This window comes from Pyrus communis, chromosome 11 (assembly GCF_041283825.1).
Source record: "Pyrus communis isolate YQ-2024b chromosome 11, ASM4128382v1, whole genome shotgun sequence".
Classification (NCBI taxonomy): Eukaryota; Viridiplantae; Streptophyta; class Magnoliopsida; order Rosales; family Rosaceae; genus Pyrus; species Pyrus communis.
Genome location: NC_142575.1, coordinates 23,909,713 through 23,933,576, shown reverse-complemented (window position 1 = coordinate 23,933,576; position 23,864 = coordinate 23,909,713). Strand labels below are relative to the sequence as shown.

Sequence of the window (23,864 nt, the reverse complement as noted above, 5' to 3'; positions counted from 1 at the left end):
AAATGGTATTGAGATACATAAATTGAAAAATAGAGTAACAATAGATTACAAAGTTTTAAAACATATGAGGAACCAGATTATAATGAGTGTTATTCCAAATATTCAACAAGTTTTTGACAATTTATTAGAAAAATGCGAGATGAAAGTTATATTTTTTATGTCTAAGTGAGAGTCGTGACCTAAGTGGGTTCTAGGCATGCGGCTAAGTAGATCTAGACTTCATTTCTTAATTTTCAAACGCTTAGGATTAATCAAGACGGAGCTTCGGAGGTACTAGGCGGAAATTTGAGAACAGTAGTTATAAGAATCTGTTTAATCTTCACAACGTCTACATAATGTTAGGTAGTGCTTTGAGTGAGACCTAACATTGTAACCGGACCTCTTATATTAACTATAAATATGATATAAAGATAGAAAAGCTCATCTCATCTCATGTCTCAAACATTTTGGAGGCCTTGCCTTGCATACAGATAATTGGATATGAAGATTGAGACCAGTAGGATTCGTGATGACACCTAAGCCATGGCCAGTGATCACCACTCTTTCTTTACCCACACCAATGCTTTCTCCTTTCTTCTTATCATTTCTTCGACCCAAGTAAATGCCATTCTTCTTCAACTCAATCACAGAAATGCCACTTCCTTTCCTTGTATATATAACAATGATTGGAAATTTTCAATCATATAAAAAACTTTGGAATTGAACATTTGATGTATTTTAAGGGTTATTGTGACCCTTCAATGCACGTTTAGAATCTTAAGGCACTTTTTGTGGTTTTTAATTGTTCTTCTAATGATCTACACATGATCACTTAGTACTACGACCAAGTGATATTTCTTTACACTTGTAAGTGAAAAGTTTTAGGTTCGATTCTCGTCAAATGCGAGTTTGAACCACATTGTTGTTAGCTCATTGTGAAACTAAATACACTCTATCATGTAGATAATATCGCTTGTTAAAAAAAAAAAAAATTTACAAATGAAAATTGTTTATGTGTTGTATGAGCAACCCAAATAGTCTAGGATAAGCATATTAAAAATGGTAATCGAACACGAATTATATCATCAATGATTGTTTCATAATTGTAACATTATGCTAGTGGGGTATCATAATTGTAATACGAATTATAATTTTTAACCAAAACAGTAGTGAATATTCTAGCTGATTGTTTTAATAATTTTCTCATACCATCTCCAAAGGAGATGCTCTAGAGATGCTCTCATTTGTGTGATTGCTTTAATAATTGAGAGATTATATTCACACTTTAAATTCTTTCTCCACATCCTTTTAATTTTTTAATATTTTTCTATCAAGTGGTGTGTAGACTATCAAAAATATTAAAAAAAAAAAATAAAAAGGTGTAGGGAAAGTAATTTGGGGGGTGTGAACATAATCTATATTAATAATTTTGGTAGACTCTGCAACATGTTCTCACTACATTAAAACTTGATGCATCCGACAATACTTCTTTGTTACAGCATGTGGTGAACAACGCTTGCCATATGCATGCAATTCTCCACACAAAACTCACTTATACTCGAAAGAAGGCAAACAAGGTTGTAGCTGGCAAGACTGGGATTGTCTTTAGAAGAACAAGTGATTTATTGGGGTGTATTCAATTGGAATTTTGAGGGATTTTAATTATTTTAGTGAATTTAGGAGTATTCAATCAGGATTTTAAGTAGCTCTCTGAAATTTAAAGTGTATTCAATTAAGATTTTGAGTTAGTTTATTAAAATCCTTACAAATCCGGATGAGTTCAATTAGAATTTTAAAGAAGTCTATAACATTCCAGTTGTATTCAATTAGAAACTGATTTTAAAAAATTTGAAAAAGTTGAGGAATTTGAGAGAATTGAAGAGATTTCATAGTTTATTTTAAGTATTCACAAATCCAATCTCTTTCCATGAGATTTCGAGGGAATGAATCAAAATTTTACATGAAATCTCAACCAACCAATTTAAATTATATAAAAATCCATGAATTTGTAAATTCATTAAAATCTCTCAAATTTCCAATTGAATAAAGCGCCTTTAGTTTGAGGAACCCTTTATGTAATCACGGATCTCATTTTTTAAGATATTACAACTTTGTAACTTGTTGGTGCTGGAAGCTTTTTTTTTTTTTTCCCTTTGAACGGGTTGAAATTTCCGGTAAGGTTGTTATCGAAGCCGATTTAAATGAACCCTATCCTCTAATATGCATGTGTTCTTTTTGTCGTATTAATGCATATTGTACTTGTTAAAGAAAAAAACATGGATTAATTACAGACACATCAATATTTCTTTCATACTATAAATCTAATGTAGAATACTTAATAAACAATAAACCTAATATAAAAGATTCAATGGATCTAATATAAACATTTACGAAGAGATGAAGAGATATGGAGAAGTGAGACAAATCCCCTTTTACTGTAGGTTTTTTTTTTTTTTTTTTCGATTTCCATGGCCAAAATTGTGAACTTGTTCTAAGTGCTCATTGACCATCCCAGACCCAGACAAAAAACCAGTCAAATCAGCAAACCTCCTATTAACTCTCACACAGTGCCAGAATCGTAAATAACAACCAAATGCAGGGCATTGCTAATCGAAATTTTAGCAACCATTTTAGATTATGGTATATAAGGGCCCCATCTTTGTCCCATCCTTCACCTGCACACTGTTTTTTTCCTATCTTTCCTCCTCTGTCCTTAGTTAGCTTCCATCACTCTCACTCTCAGAGATTGCAGTGAGGAAGAACAGGCACTCACTCTTTTAGATCTGAAAAACCCACAAACGCCAGAAATCCCTTACCATTAAGGACGACCTGGTAAGCATTTTCTCTGCTACTTTCTCTCAGCTTTTCTGTGTGTGTCTTGGGTTTTTGGGTGTTTGTTCAAGTTCTTGAGGGATCTGATGTGTTTGGGTTCTTGATTGAATGTGGGGGTTAATGGGTTTTGGTTGGTAATGCATTTTTTCTGGGGGTAATTTCTTGGTGGGTTTTGTGTTTACTGTAGTGAATTTGGGTGATTTTGTTTGTGGGGTTTGTATTTGGGATTGGGTTTTGTTGTTGATGATTGGTTGCTGGTTATGAACTTGGAATCTTGGATTTAGTGATTTGATTTGGTTAATTAAGTGGGATTTAGTGTAATGTACTACCAAGATTAGTGCTTTGTTTTTGGTGATGAGAAAATGGGAGGAAAAGAAGTTTCCTGTCTTGATTATTGTATTCTTTGTTGAGGTTTTTAAGATTTGGAATCTTTAGTTTTCTTTCTTGACACTCCAAATTCAAAGGAAGAAAACTAATGATATGGTTCAATTGTTTATGGTTATTTGACTTGGACTTGGATTGTAGTTTTGTTTAGTCCGTAACATGATGTGAGTAGCGTGATCTGTGTTTGGAACTTCAATTTTCACCAAAATTTAATTCTTCTGGGTTCAAGGTATTCGTCGTTGATAGATGTGAGTTCCAGAACCCAGAAGAAATATAGAGGGTTATCTTTGTACTAATGTTTAGAGAAACTGTGTTTTGGTTTTTAATACCCAACTGAGGTTCTTTCATGCTTGTGATCGTTTTTATGCTACTGTCCTTTTGCAGATTAGCTAGCATCTTATATGACTGAAGCCAAAGTATTTGTGCATTATTTGTCTGGTCAAGTTCTCTCTTGCTGTTTTCGAAAAAGCATAGAATGCCTTTTGAAATTTTTGATGATGCAGTTTAGGTATTAGGCTAAGCAAAAATGGCTGTCGTGGATGCTCAAAATCCTCGTGTTGGAGAAACCACTTGCGGTTCTTTGCTGCAGAAACTGCAGGTAATTTATATTTTTACCTTTGGTTGTTTGTCTTTTTCTTCCCCACGGCTTCTTTGTATGTACTTTGAAGATTAGCTATTGAACGAATCCATGATTTTATTTAGGAAATTTGGAATGAAGTTGGCGAGAGTGATGAAGAACGAGACAAAATGCTTCTTCAGTTAGAGCAAGAGTGCCTTGATGTATACAAGAGGAAGGTCGAGCTGGCAGCTAAGTCAAGGGCACAGCTTCTTCAGGCATTGTCTGATTCCAGACTTGAACTTTCCAGTCTTCTATCAGCTCTTGGAGAAAAAAGTTTTACTGGAGTTGTGAGTACTTGCATACATCTTCCTCATATGTACTGATGATTTGTTATTGCTACATTAAAGCATGTTAATAGTACTATCAAAGATATGGTAAGTAATAGTGAACTGTTAATTTGATTACAGCCTGAGAAGACTTCAGGGACAATCAAGGAACAGCTTGGGGCTATAGCGCCTCTACTGGAACAGCTGTGGGAACAGAAAGAGGAGAGAGTGAAGGAGTTTACTGATGTTCAGTCTCAAATTCAAAAGATTTGTGGAGAAATTGCTGGGAACTCGAATCTCAGCGAGAGTCCTGTGGTTGATGAGTCTGATCTATCCCTGAAGAAATTAGATGAATTTCAATCCCAACTTCACGATCTTCAAAAGGAAAAGGTAAAAATATCTTGTCCTCATGAACATGACAAGTGCACTATCACAGTAGTCTACAGTTCATGTGGAATACTATGATAATGTTAATGCTCATTTGATCTGGCAGAGTGAAAGATTGCACAAGGTGCTTGAATTCGTGAGCACAGTGCACGATCTTTGTGCTGTACTTGGACTGGACTTCTTGATTACTGTTACAGAGGTTCATCCTAGCTTAAATGACTCAACTGGTGTGCATACCAAAAGCATTAGCAATGATACTCTATCTAGGCTGGCAAAGACTGTCTTAGCACTAAAAGAAGATAAGAAGCAGAGGCTGCATAAGGTATTCTTTTTCCTTTTTTTATCCATTTATTGTGGTTTTACAAACAATTATTGTGTTTACCAAAAAAAAAAAACAATGATTGTTGGATCTTTGAATTAAAATTGACTTGTGTCTTCGCTCTAAAGCTTCAAGAGTCAGCAACTCAGCTCATTGATCTGTGGAATCTGATGGATACCCCTGACGAGGAAAGGAGATTATTTGAACATGTAACCTGTAACATATCAGCTTCAGTAGATGAAGTGACTGTTCCTGGGTCTCTTGCGCTGGATCTGATTGAACAGGTATATGAAGCATATTGATGTTCAATGGTTTGTCAAACAATGTATCATGGTTTACTCATTTCTTCGATTTTTTTTCAGACTGAGGTCGAAGTTGACCGGCTCGATCAGCTGAAGTCAAGCAGGATGAAAGAAATTGCGTTCAAGAAGCAAGCAGAGCTAGAGGAGATATTTGCTCGAGCTCATGTAGAAATAGATACAGAAGCTGCCAGAGAAAAGATTATGGAACTCATTGATTCGGGGAATGTTGAACCTACTGAATTACTGGCTGACATGGATGATCAGATAGCGAAGGCAAAGGATGAAGCTCTAAGCAGAAGGGATATACTGGACAAGGTTGAGAAATGGATGTCAGCCTGTGAGGAAGAGAGTTGGCTTGAGGACTACAATCGCGTAAGTAAACCCTCTCTCAAAATATATCTGCTTACGTGTGCATGTGTATTAGGGAGTGGGGATTTTAGGAATTCATATACCCTTCGCCTTTCTTGTCCACTCCCCATCATTGGAGGTTGAACTACCTAGACCTTTCCCTTAATAAAGAGACTGGTATTACCGTACTACTAGAGCTGGTGGAATCAGAGATTTTATACCTGTGATGCTTGTTCTTTGTAATTACAGTAGATGGTAGACATGCTTGAATTAATTATTGCCACTTAATAGTTCCAAGAATGAAGCTACTTGGTAAAAAGGGCCTGGCCAGTGCCTGCGGAGAGTCCTAACATTTTAACCACCTACCAAACCATATTTAAGCATACAGGAAAATGTGATCATTTCATGGCTGGACTTCGGTAAAAAGGGCCTTGGGGGGAGGTTGGGCGTATGTGTGTTCTTGGCTTGGAGTCTTGCCTTTTCAGGGTGGTTAGTGTAGTCACTTAATCATTAAACCAATAACTGGCTGAGGGTGGTTAGTGCAGCCCACTTGAATTTTGCTGATTCTTTAAAGTGTTTCATTCTAACGAACATTTTCTTGCTCAAACAGGATGAAAACAGGTATAATGCGAGTAGAGGTGCGCACCTAAACCTCAAGCGTGCAGAGAAAGCACGTATTCTGGTTAACAAAATTCCAGGTATGTGTAGAATCAAGGGATAACAGAATTATTATGATTGTACCTTACAGATGCAGAACTGACAAAAAGTGTGGCTCATAAGTATATGGAAGTTTTGTGTGGCCTGTAATATTGTTATTGATAAAAGAAAATTAAACAGTGCATTGTTGCCAATTAGCACCCTTTGATTACCCATTACCTCCAAATTCTTATTATTTCATTTTCTTGGCAATGCAGCTCTTGTAGACACGTTGGTAGCCAAAACACGTGGGTGGGAGGAAGAGCGTGGCATATCATTTACTTATGATGGTGTTCCTCTCCTTGCTATGCTGGATGAGTATGCCATGCTGAGGCAAGAAAGAGAAGAAGAAAAGCGGAGGATGAGGGTACGTTTTACTTGAATAGATAATCAAATGCTCATTGATGATTATATGAGGTGATTACATTTTCACTGATCATTGTACGAGTTCTGATATGTGCCTGAGTATGAAACCAGTTGTGTTTTATTTGACCCAAATCGTAGTCTGACATTACTGTAGTGTGTATGGTTTTGGTTATTACATAGCAGTCTGACTTTATTGTCATCATGTATCAAATGGGATTATGTCCGATGGATTTTGCAGGATCAGAAGAAGTACCAAGAGCTACAACATACAGAACAAGAAACCATATTTGGTTCAAAGCCTAGCCCTGCTCGACCAGTTGGCACAAAGAAGGTAGTAGGTCCTCGTGCAAATGGTGGCCCCAATGGAACTCCTAGCAGACGGCTTTCACTTAATGCTCATCAAAATGGAAGCAGGTCTGTAGTGAAAGATGGGAAGAGAGATCTTAGGCCCGTCGCTCCTATGAACTACGTTGAAATGGCAAAAGAGGATGCTGCCTCCCACATTTCTGGCACTGACACAGTTCCGGCTTCACCATAATTAATAAGGGAGAGTACTGTAGGTTACACAGCTCTGTCGAAGTTTAGCGTTTTTACTTGTTACTGCAGTAGGGATATAATGTATGAAACAGTGAGGGTAAATTGGAGAGTGAACTGTGGCGTCTGTACCTGTGCATGTTATGTTTTGGCATTTGGAGCTTTCTAAATACGTGTTGCTTTCTTTGTTCTTCAAGTTTTGATCTATATTGTAGCAAACAAGCGTGATGGTGCCTGTGCCGGTAACTGGTACACCATATCAATAATTTAACTTGAATTTCCTGTCTTGGTTGCAACAAACTTGGTAATCTATGCTGCTCATTCGTATACTAATACTAGTAAGAAAACTTTAAAGTTACAGGGAATTGATTTGAACACACATTTTTCCCAGACAGCCCTTTTTATATATGTTCATTGGATTGAATAAATTAAACGGACACAATTGACATGACTAACCAAAGATATGTAGGAGGATAAATGTGTGTATCTTTTTCCAAATTATAATGATGGGTACGAAATTCCTTCCTAGACTTTCTTTCTTGAGATGCGAAGCATGCTGAGGTTAACGTTTGCTTTAGCTTACGCCCCCTCATGTCTGGCTACACTCGAGCTAAATACATGGACAACACAAATCATGTGACGAAAATCACTGATGGTCATTAGGTTTCATAGATGGACAAACCGTATATGATACTATGAATAAAGTTCAAGATTTACCCCAAAAGAATAAGGCAAGAAGAGAAGTAGTGCGTTTTATATAAGCTCATTCAAAATCACATTCTAAAGAGAATTTTGTTGTACTTCATTGTTGAAGATTCAATGGACCCAGGAAGAAAACCTTATACAGGTTTTGTTATACTACTGTGTTTCGTAGCTAGGATACAAAAATAAGCTGAAATTTAAAAAAAAAAAAAAAGAAAGAAAAAAAATATATATATATATATATATATATAAATGATAGATCTTTCATTTTCACCATTCTAAGGGGCTTATGTAAATTATTAGGGTCCCAATTAATAAGTTTAGCTTTGAGATTTAGAACTATTTTCTAAATTGGCATTAACTTTATTTTATCTTATGGGTTTGTAAACTAACAATTTTGTCTGCTAAGGATGCCTTTGTGTTTATCTACAAAATAAGCCAGTTAATAAAATTAGTCCTCGTGGAAGAGGTGGATGATCCAAGAGAGTTTCTAAAATTTATTTTAAAACAAATTGGGTAAAGATATTTTTATGGTTCCCTGGTGATCACCATCTAGTGCTACATATCTATTGCTTATTACAAATTGGGGCATTTTTTTTACAAGATATTTTAAATAATTTTATTTAGCGTAAATGAGAGAAATTCCAAACAAGGAAAAAGATACATAGTTTTTTTTTATTTTTTTCTACAATAATAGAGGGTGGGCTAACCTTACAATTGACTATTAATAATGTGGTTCAAATTTGCATTTAAACATAATCAAACATAAAACCTCTCACTCACAAATGAAAACAACAATTTAAGAGAAAATCTTGTCCGAAAAAAAATTAAGGTTCTAAAAGACGCTAGGCGCTAGTCGGATGGAGGGTTAGGGCCAGGCGGCTAGGCGGATTTAAATGAATCTATTGTATTTGTGTAAATAAATGTCTGTTTATACTTAAAATATATATAATTTTATCATAAACTAGAAAATAGAATGACATATATATTATGAAGTATTGGAATATAATGAAAATATGGGGAGCAAACATATAATATGTGTTTATTTAAGTGTTCAATAAGCCTGTTATAATTTATTGGAAACAATAAAATGCAAAAGGAAAGGTATCTATTTTCTATCTAAGTGAGTTGCAACCTAGGTAGGTGTCTAGGTGGATTTGGTCGGGCTAGGCGGGCGCCTCAGTAGGTCTAGGTGTCCTTTCTTATTTTTCAAATGCTTAGCATTCATCAGGACGGTGGCCAATCGCCTAACACCTAGGCGGGGATTTTTAGAATAGTGAAAAAACCTCAATGAGAGAAACCCCGAACAAGGAAAAAGAGAACCCCATGACCACCAGTTAGATTCCACTAACTCTATATAATTTTACGGAAAGTCATCATAAATACAGGACTATATTGGCATATTGCTCATAACTAACTAATTAATATAATCCACATTGCTCTTTTAAGGTTGGTTTCGGATTGTGGTGCTTTTATAAAAAAAAAAAAAAAAATTCTTATTAAAAAATCTGGAACATTAAATGTGTTTGGTAAAAAAAGAAAAAAAAAAGAAAAAGGAAAGTGTTTTTTAAAAAAAAATTGTTGCCAATGAAAGTAGAAAATAGAGAAAAGTAGAAGCAGGGTGGTATGCTTCTAAAAAAAGTGCCTTTTTATTTTATTTTATTTATTTATTAAAGTATAGTAATCAGTGTTCATTTAATAAAATTTTCAAATGCCAAGTATACTCCCACATGTTTTATAATATAGGTTTAACTTCGCTGCTGAAAGAATTAGCAACCCTTCCTGTGGAGAGCCTATCAAGGCGCGACATGTGTCTGAGTTGTGATAAAAAAATCACAATTTGGACACATGTCCAGTCGTGATTGGTTCTCAGCATTAGGGGCTGTTGATTCTTCAGCAGCTAAGTCTTGTTCTTATAATATTACAATATTTGCCCTTACATTATAGCCTTTGACAATTATTATATCATACTAAATATTATATCATTTTTAGTCATTTAACATATTCAAAGTAAATTATATAAAAGTTTACAAAACACTCATACATTGTTTTATTTTTTATTTTATTTATTTGATTAAAAGCACTTTTACAAAAAAAAGGTTTACCAAACACTTAACAACTTTATTTTACAGCTGTTTATTCTCACAGCACATCAGAAGCAATTTATTTAAAAAAAAGTACAGCAATACCAAACTACCCTAACTTTACCTATCTGGTCTAGGAGATAATGTTTGAACTCCCACATCGAAGATTTAACAAACAAATTACAAATCATATACAAATGGTTTTAGGATAAATTGTCACACCTCTTAGGCAACATGTGGTTTAGTTAAGGATAATATTGATGTTGGACCATTCGACCCGTCTCTCTGAAATTTTAATGTGATATCATAGTAGGTTTGTTTGGACTCGAAAACTGGGTCTGTACTCTTTTCGGACCCCATTACTGCCCAATATTCACATGTGCAGGTATGTTGGAAACTCCATTTCCAGATGTGGAAGTTCTCGGTCTACTAAAGATATGGTCCCACATGTAAAGGTATGTTGGAAATCCCACATTGGAGATTTGATCAAACAAATTACAATTTATATACAAATGATTCTATTTTTAATTGTACCAAAACTTTTTAAGATAAAACTTCACACTTCTTAAATTACACGTGGTTAAGTTGGAGACAATATCTGGTGGAACACTCGGCCCATCTGAAACTTTTAGCAAATATGTTGATAAGAATTAAGTTACCTTGCCAAGAAATTTCGAAATAATTTTTCGGAGAATCCAAGGAATCCAAAGCATAAAAAAATATACAAAGCATATTTCCTATATATAAATGCTGTATTCCATTTCCATCTATAAGCACTATTTTGTGACTCCTAATTGGAGAATAAAATAAAGAAGTGGGTGTCAATTATTACCATTGCCTTAGGCCAGTTTCCAAGCCCTGAGAGATTGCCATTGCGTAAGGTAAAGGAAGAACATGTGAGCTTCACATCATCAGTTATTGAGTTTTTGAGGCCAAAATGCTTCTGGGGAGGAAAGAAGAACATGCGGGAAAAATTAGAGCAGTCCGATAACGAGCAGACTAAGACGAAGAAGCAGCGGCAGCGGCAGCAGATGACAGTGGTTAAGAAGAAAGAGCTCACTTTGGAAGAGTGGTTCTTAGCATCATCGCCGTGCCGAAACGACGATATTGATAATAGGGTTAGTAACAACAGTGAAGGGGAATACTATGGTTCTGGAGGGAATTGGGTTCATCCATCTTTAGGTGGAGAGGATTCAGATGATGTGACCTCCACTTATAGGAACAGTTTTTCTTTGCAGAAGCTGTAAGTGGAAGAAGTGATGTCTATGATCCTTGTTTGTGCCGAAAAGAAAGTAGTGGAAAGATAGAGAAAAGGGTCAGCTTTAAACTACAAGAAGAGGCTGATATATTCATTTTCTGTTCACCGGATCATCAAGGTGATGTTCAAGAGGAAAGTAGAATTTAGTAATATATATATTACCTCTGATCAGGTCTTCTTGCTGTCATTCTTCTCCTGTAGAAATTCTTTGGTTAGGAAATCAGGGATGCAAGTTTGACTACCTTGATATGTTCGATTTCAAAATAAAAAAATACTTAATATAGCTTGCCATCGTGCAAAATCTGTTTTGATGCAATGTTTTGAATATCTTTTTGTAAAACATGTTTTGCAGATTTGCAATCGACTCTGATTAAAAACTTTTGATTTAATAAATCATCTTGAAATTTGCTAATGCATAATGCTATAGATAATATTTCTTTCTTAATAGTACTATAATTACTTTGTGCGGGATTCCATACTCCTGAATGGAAACGAACAATTTATTTAGGAAATCCGGAAGAAATTGATTGTTTGAGAATGCCTCCATAACCAATTTTAGAGGCATCCGTTTCAACAATTTTGAATGAATTGGGAGTTGGAATGCCAAGATAGGGCAAAGTCTTAATATGTGATTTGATTTGTTTGACTATGGAAGTATGAGCATTGGACCATGATGAGGGATTTTCTTTTAGACGATCAAACAAGGGTTTGCATTGTTGTCTAAGATGTTGATAAAATTCTGCAACATAATTTAAAGATCCTAGAAATCTCTGTAATTGGGTTTTGTCAGTGATTTCATTTGGGAACTTATCTGCAATTGAATTACTCTATCTATTGGTTGAATGGTGGATATTGTATCCTAAAAACCTAATATTGGTTTGGAATAACTTAATTTTGGTTGTTGAGACAACTAATCCATTTGACTTAATTATCCTAGCAAACATGTTTAAGTGGTTCCAATGCTCATTTATCGATTTGGAATAAATGAGAACATCGTCAATATAAACAATTGAGAAATGACTGTATTGATTAAATATTTCATTCATGATATTCTGAAATTCATTGTGGGCATTCTTAAGACCGAATGACATCACATTCCATTCATAATGACCAAAAGGAGTGACAAATGCTGTTTTGTATTTATCATCCTCATGAATTTGAATATGCCAAAAATTCAAACTTCATGTCGAATTTTGAGAAGATTATAGATTGACTAAGTCTCTTAATTAAATCTCTTTTGTTAGGAATTGGATACCTTATCCATTCCAAAACTTCATTCAGAGGTTTGTAATTAATGACCAACCAAGGCGTTCATCTTTCTAACTCATCGTTCTTTTGGATGTAGAAAGCAGGACAAGACCATGGTGATTTACTTTTCCTAATGATTCATTTATTGAGAAGTTCTTGGATTTCTGTTTTGCAGAATTCCATAACTTCTTGACTCATTTGGATTGGTCTAGCTTTTTTGTTGGAATTTTCTTTTCATTAAACTCCTTATTGTAAGGAAGTTTAACCATGTGTTGTTTTATGTGCCAAAAGGCGTTGGGAATATCCGAACAAATTTCATTAAAAAGTTTCTTTTGAATGTTGTCTATGCTTTGTAACAAAGATTTGTTTGTTAATTGTTCTTCAATTCTTTTGTAATTAGTTTCTTCTTCTAAGAAATTAATTTATTGTGATTTTTTGGTAACTAGATTGATGGTTTTCGATATGCTATCTTTTTGTAATTGTCTTAATTTTTTTAGATCTGTTTTCATGCAGAACTCAAATGTGATTTTTTGTCCTAACATTCTAGTGGTTATACGATTATTATGTACCTTAAAAGGATATAGGAGAGCTAGGAAGGGGAGACCTAAAATGACTGGGTCTGAAATATTTTTTTATCAAAACAAATGGAGTTTTAAAACAAAATTGCTTTGACAGACATGGGCTTTTGGGATTTCATATTTTGATTGCATTGGTGACTGATTTGTAGCACTAAGAATTTCTGTTGATTTATGGCAATACTTAGTGGTAATTAAACCTTCTTGAATACAATTCGAGTCTACACCTGAGTCAATTAAGGCAATTGTTTCTAACTGGAAGTCTTCAATTATTATTTTTATTTTAGAATACCATTTCTGAATCCTAATTTTTTTGTAGTAATCCTAAAACTAGGTTTTCTGTTTGATTTTCTATGGATTTGGATTCTAACTCTTGGTCTGAGGAAGAACTACTGTGTTCTTCATCATTATTGCCAATGGGTGCTTGTGTTTGGATACTACTGAGATGTGAGTGAATTAGAACTTAAATCATCTTCGGATTGACTATGGTATGTGTCTCTTAATTCTAAGACTTGGATTAGCTGGGTTTTTTCTTCTTTAGAGATTTTCAATTGGTTGATTGTTTTCTTGACTCTATATTTATTTGCATAATGACCGAATTTGCCACACTTGTAGCAATTCCTTTTTGTTCTTGGTTTTTGGAGTGGAATTTTCCTGAGGGTTTCCTCTTCCATTTGCTGGACTTGGGTTTCTTGTAAAATTTATTTGTTTCAAAATTCTTATTTTTGAATTTGTTATATTTGGGATGTCTCCTACTGGAGTACCTATTTGGGTATCTATTGTAGGCTTCTGATTTTTTCTTTTTGTTGGATGGAGCAATAGGAGGTAATCCGTATTGTTCACAAAATGTTCTTAATTTTTATTTGGCTATTGACTTGTTTTGTAATTTTCATATCAATACACACTTTCAATCATTCTTTCTGGATAATATTAATAATATTTTCATATGTAAGGGTATGCTATGGTATGATACATTCTTCATTAACTAAAACATTTCTAATTTTATGGGCAAATAGATTTGGTAATCCGTTAATGAATTTTTCTTTCCAAAATGGTTGATTACTATCTTCTCTAAGCATAACTGTAGACATGAAAACATCTTTGTACCATCTAAAATTGCTTAGGGTTGGACATCTTAAGTTACTAAGTTGGTTATGAATTCTGGTGGTGACATTACTGGGTGTCCCTATGAAATGTTCTATAATGGTGAAAAGTAATGTGTTGACTGTATCTAGGACTCCTCATCCTAGATGCTCATCAAAGATGGGTGTTCCATCTTCATCTCTTTTGACTGCATTTTTAATTTCATTTCTTAATTGTTCAGTGAGATGTTTTTCCCACCAGGAATGGAGCATTCCTGTAAATCTAGTGACCAAAAGGTCGACAACTTGTGTTTGACTGAGGTTATGATTGGTAATATAACTATTAGCAACCATGGAGATGTGTTGTACTTTGTTCAAAAGTTCTTATTCTAATAATCCATTTATGTTCCATTCATAGAGTTTATCAGTTGAGACTGAGAATTGATTTTGGATGTTTCTTTCCTCAAATTGAATATCCGGATGTGTTGGCCTGGGATTCCAATTTTTGGTAAGAGTTGTTGGGTTGACTCTTTTGTTTGTGATTCATTTTAGTTCAAGATTTTGAAAAGCTTCTTCTACTTTTATGATGGAATTTGTTTCACTTTCTCCTTCTGAATCCCACGTTGCAGAAGTTGTTTTTGGTTGAGATTCATCTGGTTGTTGAAAAACATTGACTGTTTTTTCTTGTTTTAATTCTTGTAACATTTAATCTATTTTCTGACTTGTGGAAATTGTTTTTAAAGTTATTGTGCTAGAGGAAGACTCTGGGAAGTTGACTAAGGGGTTTTCCCTAATTGTTGGTTTTGGTTGAGAAAGTCTATCTATTTTAGTTTCGATTTTGTCTAATTGTTTTCCTTTGGTGTGTAGACTCTGGTTTGTGAAATTGTTTTGTTCGATGACTGGCTTGACTCCTGCATCTTCTTTTGGAAGTTTGAAAGAAGTGGCTGGTGTAAGAATATTTTAATATTCTAAAGTGGTCCACATGACACTGTCCATATGATATGTAGGGTTTAACAGATATTATTATTTGTAAATAATCCTATTGGTCAAATTATGAGAAATATTTCCTACCGAATTACAATGATGGGTGGTAATTGATTGTGGGCTTTAAATGGAAACGGGTCCTCTCTTTGCCTCACTGATATATATTGCATATACCCATCTAATATGCACTTGATAGTAGAAAAACATGATTAGGGTTTTCACGTGCAAGTAGAGGCAAGAGAGAGAACACCTATTTCCTCCTACGCCGACAGAATCCGATTGGGATCTCATAGGGTTCATTGTCATGGACCAAGGTACGCTTGGTTGTTTAATGTATTTCCGCATTTTATTTATATGTGAAAATGATGAAGTTCGACGATCATGGCTTAATTGATTTATAATTTACATGCGATATCAAAGATTAGTTGAGAGCTCTCATGATTTTCCATTTACGATTATGAACTTTAACTGAATCGGTGGTTAATTTGGGTTCAATGTCTGCTGTTTTTAGGCAGACATGATTATATTTTATTTGCACGTATCGATTATGCATGTTGGGATTAAGAAATTGTAATCTTAGTTTTATTACAATTTTTGCCGAATTGCATATTTGGGGTGCGAGAATTATGATGCAATCTGGTCGATTCTTTTAGTTGGACTTAGTTAAAGTAATTTGAATACCTATGACCGATCATTACGATCATAAACGTCATTCATTTAATTTGTAATTCGTCTTACGAAATTATTTGTTATTCACCAAAGTGGCCAAACTAGAAAGATCACATGGATTCAAATTAAATGATGATTAATCAATTACTCATGGTAGCATGATGCATATGAACGAACAAAACCTTATTATGGTTTAAAGGTTTGTACATGAGTAATATGTTTTTCATTTGTCATAAGTTCTTAAGGGTCACCCAACTGTAGACTAATTGCTCATATGATTGATGATATGAATGTGGTGAGAATTGTATATTTCATTTTTTATTTGTTTGGATATCCAAAGATAATGAAGCCTATCTTATTAGAGATGTACAATTATCAATAAGGTATTATGCATCGATGATTGTTTGTATTGTTGTAGTATCTACCCAAAGAAGAATATGATAATACACTTGTTGTTATTACACGTGTTTTTTATTACTCAAAGCCTTAATGTTGTGAGCACTTTTGAATTGCAGTGTTAGTGCTTGTTTATCTTCATTCGCTTGCTCCATCTATTCCCTCACTCAATGGAACAAATTTCTCAGATTGGAGTGAGCAAGTTCAGTTTCACCTTGGTGTCCTGGATCTTGATTTAGCACTCCGAACTGATAAACTTGCTGCTCTTACGAATACAAGTAGCACTGAGGAAAAATCTTTATATAATGCCTGGGAGAGATTGAATAGATTGAGCATGATGTTTATGCAAATGACTATAGCGAGCAACATAAAGACTGGCCTTCCTCAAGCTAAAACTGCTAAGGAATACTTGAAAAATATTGACTCCTTTCAAGATTGTTGACAAGTCTCTTGCTAGGACATTAATGGCTGAGCTTACCACCAAGAAATTTGATGGTATGCGAAGCATGGATGAGCATGTCCTTGAAATGACTAATATAGTAGTAAAGCTAAAGACTTTTGGAATGAATGTGGATGACTCCCTTCTTGTTTAATTTATTTTGAACTCATTGCCTCCTCAGTATGGGCCATTTCAAATCAACTATAATGCTATTAAGGACAAGTGGAATGTTGATGAATTGGCCACTAAACTTGTTCAAGAGGAGGGAAGGCTTAAGCAGCAAGGAGAACATTCTGTTCATTTAGTAAGTCAAGCAGTTGAAAGAAAATTTGGAAGAAAGCCTGGAAAGGGCAAGAAAAGAGGATCACCCAAGGTGAATGGACTTGCTAATGCTACGCAGGCTCATGATAAGGAACAGAAAAGTGATTTATGTCACTTCTGTAGGAAGCCTGGGCATTATTAAAGGAATTGCCAGAAACGCAAAGAATGGTTCGAAAAGAAAGGTGAGCCTTTGGCTTATGTAAGTTTCGAATCACATTTAACTGAAGTTCCTTATAATGGGTTGACTCCGGTGCTACAACTCATATTTCTAATTCGATGTAGGGATTCCTTACGACCCAAACTTTAAATCCAAATGAAAATTTCATTTTCATGGGGAATCGAGTCAATGCTCCAGTTAAAGCTGTTGGAACCTTTCATTTAATTTTGGATATTGGATATTGTTTGGATTTATTTCAGACACTTTATGCTCCTAGTTGTTCCAAAAATTTTGTTTCAGTTTCGAAGCTTGACTGTAATGGATTTTTATAAAGTTTGGTAATGAATGTTTCAATTTATATAAGAATACCTCTTTTGTTGGTTCTGGTATTCTAATAGGTGAGCTGTATAATTTAAAGCTCAATAATCATTTTGCTGAAACACTTTTGACCTTGCATCATAATGTTGGAACTAAGCGTAGCCTAAATAATGAAAATTCTTCATTCTTGTGGCATAAACGACTGGGTCATATATCCAGAGAAAGGTTAGAAATATTAGTAAAGAATGAGATTCTTCCGAACCTAGATTTTACTGATCTCCATGTGTGTGTGGATTGTATTAAGGGCAAACAAACCAAACACACCAAGAAAGGAGCTATAAGAAGTTCAGAGCTTTTTGAAATAATTCATACAGACATATGCGGAGCTTTTGATGCTCCATCCTTTGGTGGAGAAAAATATTTTATCACCTTTATAGATGATTTTTCACGTTACGACTATATTTATCTATTGAAAGATAAGTCTGAAGCAGGGAATGCCCTTCAGGTGTTCATTACTAAAGTGGAAAGACAATTAGATAAAAAGGTGAAGATTGTCAGGTTGGATAGAGGTGGTGAATTTTATGGAAAATACGATGAATCAAGACAATGTCCTGGTCTATTTGCAAAACTCCTTGAAAAGCATGGCATATGTGCACAATGCACTATGCCAGGTATGCCACAGCAAAATGGTGTTGCTGAAAGGAGTAATCGTACTTTTATGGACATGGTTAGGAGTATGTTAAGTAATGCATCTTTGGCTATATCATTGTGAACGTATGCTCTTAGGACTGTAGTATATTTATTAAATCGGGTTTCTAGTAAGGCAGTTCCCAAAACACCATTTGAACTGTGGACATGAATGAAACCTAGTTTAAGGCACCTGCATGTTTGGGGTTGCCCAACAGAAATAAGAATTTATTATCCGCTTGAAAAGAAGTTGGATTTTAGAACGATTAGTGGTTACTTTATTGGTTACCCGAAAAAATCCAAAGGATATAGGTTTTACTGTCCTAATTATATTATGAGAATTGTTGAAACCGGCAATGCCAGATTCATTGAAAATGGTGAAATCAGTGGGAGCGAAAAACCTAAAGAATTGGTAATTAATGAAGTTAGGGTGCAGATTCCTACACCTATAATATCTAAGCAAGTTGTTGTTCCTACACATGTTGAACCGTTAAACAATGTTGAACAAGAAATTAATGACCATCTGCTCCAGAATGAGATTATCACAAGTGAAAATATAGTGGAAAAACTACAAGAAATAGCATTAAGGAGATCTCAACGAGAACGAAAACGTGCTACTTCGGATGATTGTGTGGTATATCTACAAGAGTCTGACATTGATGTAGGAATAAATAAAGATCTGGTTTCGTTTTCACAAGCCGTTAACTGTATTGGTTCTAGTAAATGGATTAATGCCATGAATGATGAGTTAAAATCAATGGACCAAAATGAAGTCTGGGATCTTGTTGAATTGCCTAAAGGTTGTAAACGAGTTAGGTGTAAGTGGGGTTTTAAGACCAAACGCGACTCTAATGGCAATATAGAATGATATAAAGCCAGATTGGTGGCCAAAGGTTTTACTTAGAAAGAAGGCGTTGATTACAAAGAGACTTTCTCACCAGTTTCAAAGAAAGACTCTTTTAGAATCATTATGGCATTAGTAGCTCATTATGATTTAGAGTTACATCAAATGGATGTGAAAACATCATTCTTGAATGGGAGTTTGGAAGAAGAAGTCTACATGGGTCAATCTGAAGGCTTCGCATTAAAGGGAAAGGAACACATGGTCTGTAAACTAAAGAAGTCAATATACGGACTTAAACAAGCTTCACGACAATGGTATCTTAAGTTTGATAATATCATTGTATCCTTTGGTTTTAAAGCAAACATCGTTGATCGATGTACATATCTGAAGGTCAGTTGGAGCAAGTTTATCTTTCTGATTTTGTATGTTGATGACATTTTGCTTGCTAGTAGTGATCTTGGTCTATTACATGAGACCAAGCAGTTTCTCTCAGAGAACTTTGAAATGAAAGATATAAGTGAGGCGGCCTATGTGATAGGAATTGAAATATGCCGAGATAGATCACGTGGAGTGTTAGGCCTATCAAAGAAAGCATATATTGAGAGAGTTTTAGAGAGATTCGGTATGGAAAAATGTTCATCCAGTGTTGCTCTAATTCAGAAAGAGGATAAGTTTAGCCTTATGCAATGCCCACAAAATGAATTGAAATGTGCACAAATGGAAAGTATTCCTTATGCATTTGTTGTAGGAAGTTTGATGTATGCACAAACTTGTACCAGACTAGACATCAGTTTTGTAATTGGGTTGTTAGGCAGATACCAAAGTAACCCTAGGAATGGGTCACTGGAAAGTTGCAAGGAAAGTGATGTGGTATTTGTAAGGAACGAAAGACTATATGTTCACGTATAGAAAATCTAATAATCTAGAAGTTATTGGTTAATCAGATTCAGATTCAGATTTTGTTGGATGTATTGATAGCAGAAGATCAACTCTTAGTTACTTGTTTCTCCTAGCTAGAAGAACAATTTCCTGGAAAAGTGCAAAGCAAGATGCTATTGCTATATCCACCATGGAAGCTGAGTTTATAGCATGCTTTGAGGCTACAAATCATGGATTAAGGTTACGAAATTTTATCTCAAGGCTTGGCGTCATTGATTCCATTGCTAAGTCGTTGAGAATTTTCTGTGACAATGCTGCTGCTATCTTCTTCTCCAAGAATGACAAGTATTCTAATGGTGCTAAACACATGGATATAAAATACTTGACTCTTAAGGAGGAGGTTTAGAAACAAAGAGTGTCTATTGAGCACATAAACACAATGCTTATGATCCCAAATCCCTTGACAAAAGGGCTGGGGCCGAACGCATTTAATGATCATGTTGAAAGAATGGGTCTTGGTTGTAGTCCATGATGATTGCCATTTTTATTTTGTTTATGAGAATTTGTTTAATGACAATATTGTGCTTAACACTCTGAGCTCGTTAATTGGACATGTTTTTGATGTTTCTTCTTTTCCATTATATGTATACATTTATGTGATTGGATGAATGATAACAGGAATGTCTCTGACAAAGACATTATTGGACCTATATATATGTTTCTCATTAACAGACTGTTTTAGGTAATTGCTAGTGTTGTGGCACATGGAAGGGACTATGTCGCTTGTTGATGTACAACTGCCATGACTCACACTAGTGAATTGCTTAAGATTAGTATTTATGTTGACTAATTGATAGTAAGGATTATTTTGAACTTTACTGCGCGCTTAATGTTTATTTGTTAAACTGGAAAAGGAACATGTGTCACTATGGACCAAGTGGGAGAATGTAAGAATATTTTAATATTCTAAAGTGGTCCACATGACACGGTCCATATGATATGTAGGGTTTAACAGATATTATTATTTGTAAATAATCCTATTGGTCAAATTATGAGAAATGTTTCGTACCGAATTATAGTGATGGGTGGTAATTGATTATGGGCTTTAAATGGAAACGGGTCCTCTCTCTACCTCACTAATATATATTGCATATACCCATCTAATATGCACTTGATAGTAGAAAAACAAAATTAGGTTTTCATGTGCAAATAGAGGCAAGAAGGAGAACACCTATTTCCTCCTCCATCAACAGAATCCTATTGGGATCTCATAGTGTTTGTTGTCATGGACCAAGGTACGCTTGGTTGTTTAATGTATTTCCTCATTTTATTTATATGTGAAAATCATGAAGTTTGATGATCATGGCTTAATTGGTTTATAATTTACAGCTGGTACTTATGTGTTTGTAGTTGTAATTAAAATTGTTTCTTGTGGAGGGTGACTAGAGGAGATTATAGTTTTGTCTTCTTTAACCCAATTTTCATTGGTGATGACTTCTAACTTCTTTTCAAACTTGTAATATTTTTCAACGAAATCGGACAAAAATACTTCAAATATGTGCTTTTTCATGAAATTGGTCCATTTATTGTAAATGTCCAATTTTTGTCCTTTTTTATATTTATTTAAAAAAATATTCCTTTTGGGAATATTTTCTGTTGCTTCGATGTCAGCATTGAGTTTCTTTCATCAAATTTTGAATGGTTTATTCAGTACGACTAATTGGTGGTTGATTTGACTTGCTTCGAAGTCGGATTCTGTTGGAGAGGTTTGTTCTCCTTGGTTTTGAGTATTGGGCTGATATCTTGGGTGAGTCACCTGAGAGGCTATTAATATTGACTTTAGTTTTATGTTAATTAGGTCATTGATTAATTCTTGTTAGGTGAATGCTGAGCTAGTTTCTACTGCTTTTAATTTTCTATTGACTATTGAGTTGATTAAATCTTGATCTCGGCCCACCATATCGGTTGATGTGGATCCAGAAAAAAAATTTCTACTTGGTTCTAAAGATTTGTGTGAGTGTAAGTGGACACTAGATTTTCTGGCTGGACGGTCAAAGTTGATTTTAACTGTTTCGTCAAAATATTGTTCTATGTTGTCTAAGTTGACTAAACTATTTTGGATACTAACTGGTTTGCTTTCATTGATCGAGCACCAATCTGAAGGTAGATTGATATTTGACCACCTAATGGTTCTGGTATTTTGATGTTGGTGTTTTCTTGATTAGTTTGGATTAGGAGTGTATGGTCTAGAGGACTTTTGATTAAGGTTTGGAAATTCATGTTTGTTCCTGTGACTTTGTAGTAAACTCTAAAATTTAAAGCTAATGGTTGGACTCCTTTGAGTACTTGGTACCCTAAAGTTTTTATGTTTAATGTGAGTGCTTTCAGCATATGGGGGTCTGAAAGACTTATTGTGAGATCTGGGAAGCAATCAAAATGAATTGGTCCATTGTAAAGACTTGACTCAATCATTCCAAGAATAGTATCATTGAAGTCAGTGAATCTTGCATCTCAGAGACATAACAAAATAAAGGTATTGAGGCATCTTCTTGTTAAAGGCTTGATTGCTATTTGGACTACACCCATGTGAATGTAATTATAACCATCTTTTCTACGAGTTCTGATTTGTTCTGGTGTGAATAATTGACAAGTTTCATGTTCTTTACTAAGAGCATAAGCTTTTTCAACTGTTTTGACGTGGTTTTCACTTCTAAAAGAGGCTACTGACCATTTCTTTTTGTAAATGTTTTTACTAGAAACCTTTGGGATATTCCAATCTCCAAAGTCAACATTGTGATCCGTTTGAAATTCTAATTTTTGTTCTTCATTTACTATGTTTGGAATTCTACTTAAACTGAATCTGGAGCTAGTGCTGGCAGTTGAATTAGATCTAAATAATCTACTCATATTGTTCAAAATGCAGGTTTTCAATATGCAAAAATCTTACTGGCTTTACCTTCCTCACGTATTTGCTAAACTCCCTCTCCGCTCATGCCAATCTTATGGACTTATTGTTTGGAACACGCTTTACTGTTTGGGTTGAGAGTAAACAATCCTATTTAGAAGGTTAACAAATAAGATAAACTGTAAATGAAAATTGAAAGATGAACAAATGTAGTAATTATAAAGATGATAACTCAATTACCACTCACTTGGCTCTGATACCAAATGGGGCAGAACTAGTGATAATAATAACGATGAGGACAATTATACCAAGGGCAATGATGATTAGGATTGAATGAACTATTAAATGAATTGTTAATTGAATTATGTGGAACTTGATGTGGAGGATAACCAGGATTAAAGATGCCATGAAACCAACTATTATAAACAAATAGCAAGAATTGAACGAATGATTGATTGATGTTTACCTTGAACTTGAGGTACTTGATGAATTGACTGTGAGTATGGATTTTATGCCATTCAAAATCAATTGTTATGAAAATATTCTTCATAATGAAAATAATGAATTCAAAATAATGATGCAAATATAATTTGAAAATAAGTTATATTGCAAAACTTACACTGGAACTTACAATTAAGTCAGCAAATAAGAAAATGACTGATGAAAAGGATATTGTTGTATGCAGGAATCCTTGACATTTTAAAATTAAAAGTGTTTACAATTTTTTATTTATTTGGGTACAGTGTGAACTCAAAGAAACTTTTGATTGAGAAGTTGTGAAAATTCCGAACTTTCCTCTTTCTTCTCCGTAGTCCACTTCTTATAGACTTGGAAAAGGGCTTGGAAGACTTGCTTTTCACTATTGATGAACAGTGAAAGTTGTTGGAATAATTGCTGCTTTTACTGTGGAAGCACGGGATGAATGATTGAATGACTCCAAAATTTGTTAGAATCATTGGTGGGAACTTGCTAGCTAACTGAATTATTCCATGGAATTATTGGTGCGAATAATGCTTGAACACCTGAACACTTCACATGGTTGATTTTGGAAAGATGACTGAAATTCTCACATAACCTTATGCAAATGGGTCTTGGGAATCTTGGTAGTCCGCCCACTTGCTAACTGTGTTTTTTGGCTTGTTGAGTTGGCTGGTTGCTGTGAGGATGTGTCTGAAGATTTGAATTCTGCAGCTTCTTCTTCTTCAGTATGAAGCATCGCTGCTTCTGCAAGTAATTGTTGAGGTAGGTCTTTGAGCTGGGTGGCTTTTTCTTTGCTTTTTGAAC

General features: G+C 34.7%; 2 protein-coding genes across 2 annotated transcripts; both read left to right on the top strand.

The window, feature by feature from the left end:
• Window positions 1-2,364: 2,364 nt before the first annotated feature.
• On the top strand, window positions 2,365-7,228 carry MAP65-1 (microtubule-associated proteins 65-1). Its single transcript, XM_068482557.2, has 10 exons — window positions 2,365-2,811; window positions 3,699-3,793; window positions 3,898-4,101; window positions 4,222-4,470; window positions 4,574-4,789; window positions 4,915-5,070; window positions 5,149-5,460; window positions 6,047-6,134; window positions 6,351-6,499; window positions 6,737-7,228. The coding sequence occupies exons 2-10, from the start codon at window positions 3,722-3,724 to the stop codon at window positions 7,034-7,036; spliced, it is 1,746 nt and encodes a 581-aa protein (XP_068338658.2). The 5' UTR covers window positions 2,365-2,811; window positions 3,699-3,721; the 3' UTR covers window positions 7,037-7,228.
• Window positions 7,229-16,494: 9,266 nt separating this feature from the next.
• Window positions 16,495-18,820, top strand: LOC148693135 (uncharacterized). The gene is made up of 4 exons (XM_088680310.1): window positions 16,495-16,548; window positions 16,651-16,891; window positions 17,640-17,936; window positions 18,258-18,820. The coding sequence occupies exons 1-4, from the start codon at window positions 16,495-16,497 to the stop codon at window positions 18,818-18,820; spliced, it is 1,155 nt and encodes a 384-aa protein (XP_088536436.1).
• The last annotated feature ends 5,044 nt before the right edge of the window (window positions 18,821-23,864 follow it).

Coding starts and splice junctions, on each gene's coding strand:
- MAP65-1 (XM_068482557.2), top strand. CDS start 3,722: ATGGCTGTCGTGGATGCTCAAAATCCTCGTGTTGGAGAAACCACTTGC. Junction 4,790..4,914: donor AGAAGCAGAGGCTGCATAAG/GTATTCTTTTTC, acceptor TTCGCTCTAAAG/CTTCAAGAGTCAGCAACTCA. Junction 6,500..6,736: donor AAGAAAAGCGGAGGATGAGG/GTACGTTTTACT, acceptor TGGATTTTGCAG/GATCAGAAGAAGTACCAAGA.
- LOC148693135 (XM_088680310.1), top strand. CDS start 16,495: ATGGCTGAGCTTACCACCAAGAAATTTGATGGTATGCGAAGCATGGAT. Junction 16,549..16,650: donor TGCGAAGCATGGATGAGCAT/GTCCTTGAAATG, acceptor TTGCCTCCTCAG/TATGGGCCATTTCAAATCAA. Junction 16,892..17,639: donor TCATGATAAGGAACAGAAAA/GTGATTTATGTC, acceptor TAATTCATACAG/ACATATGCGGAGCTTTTGAT.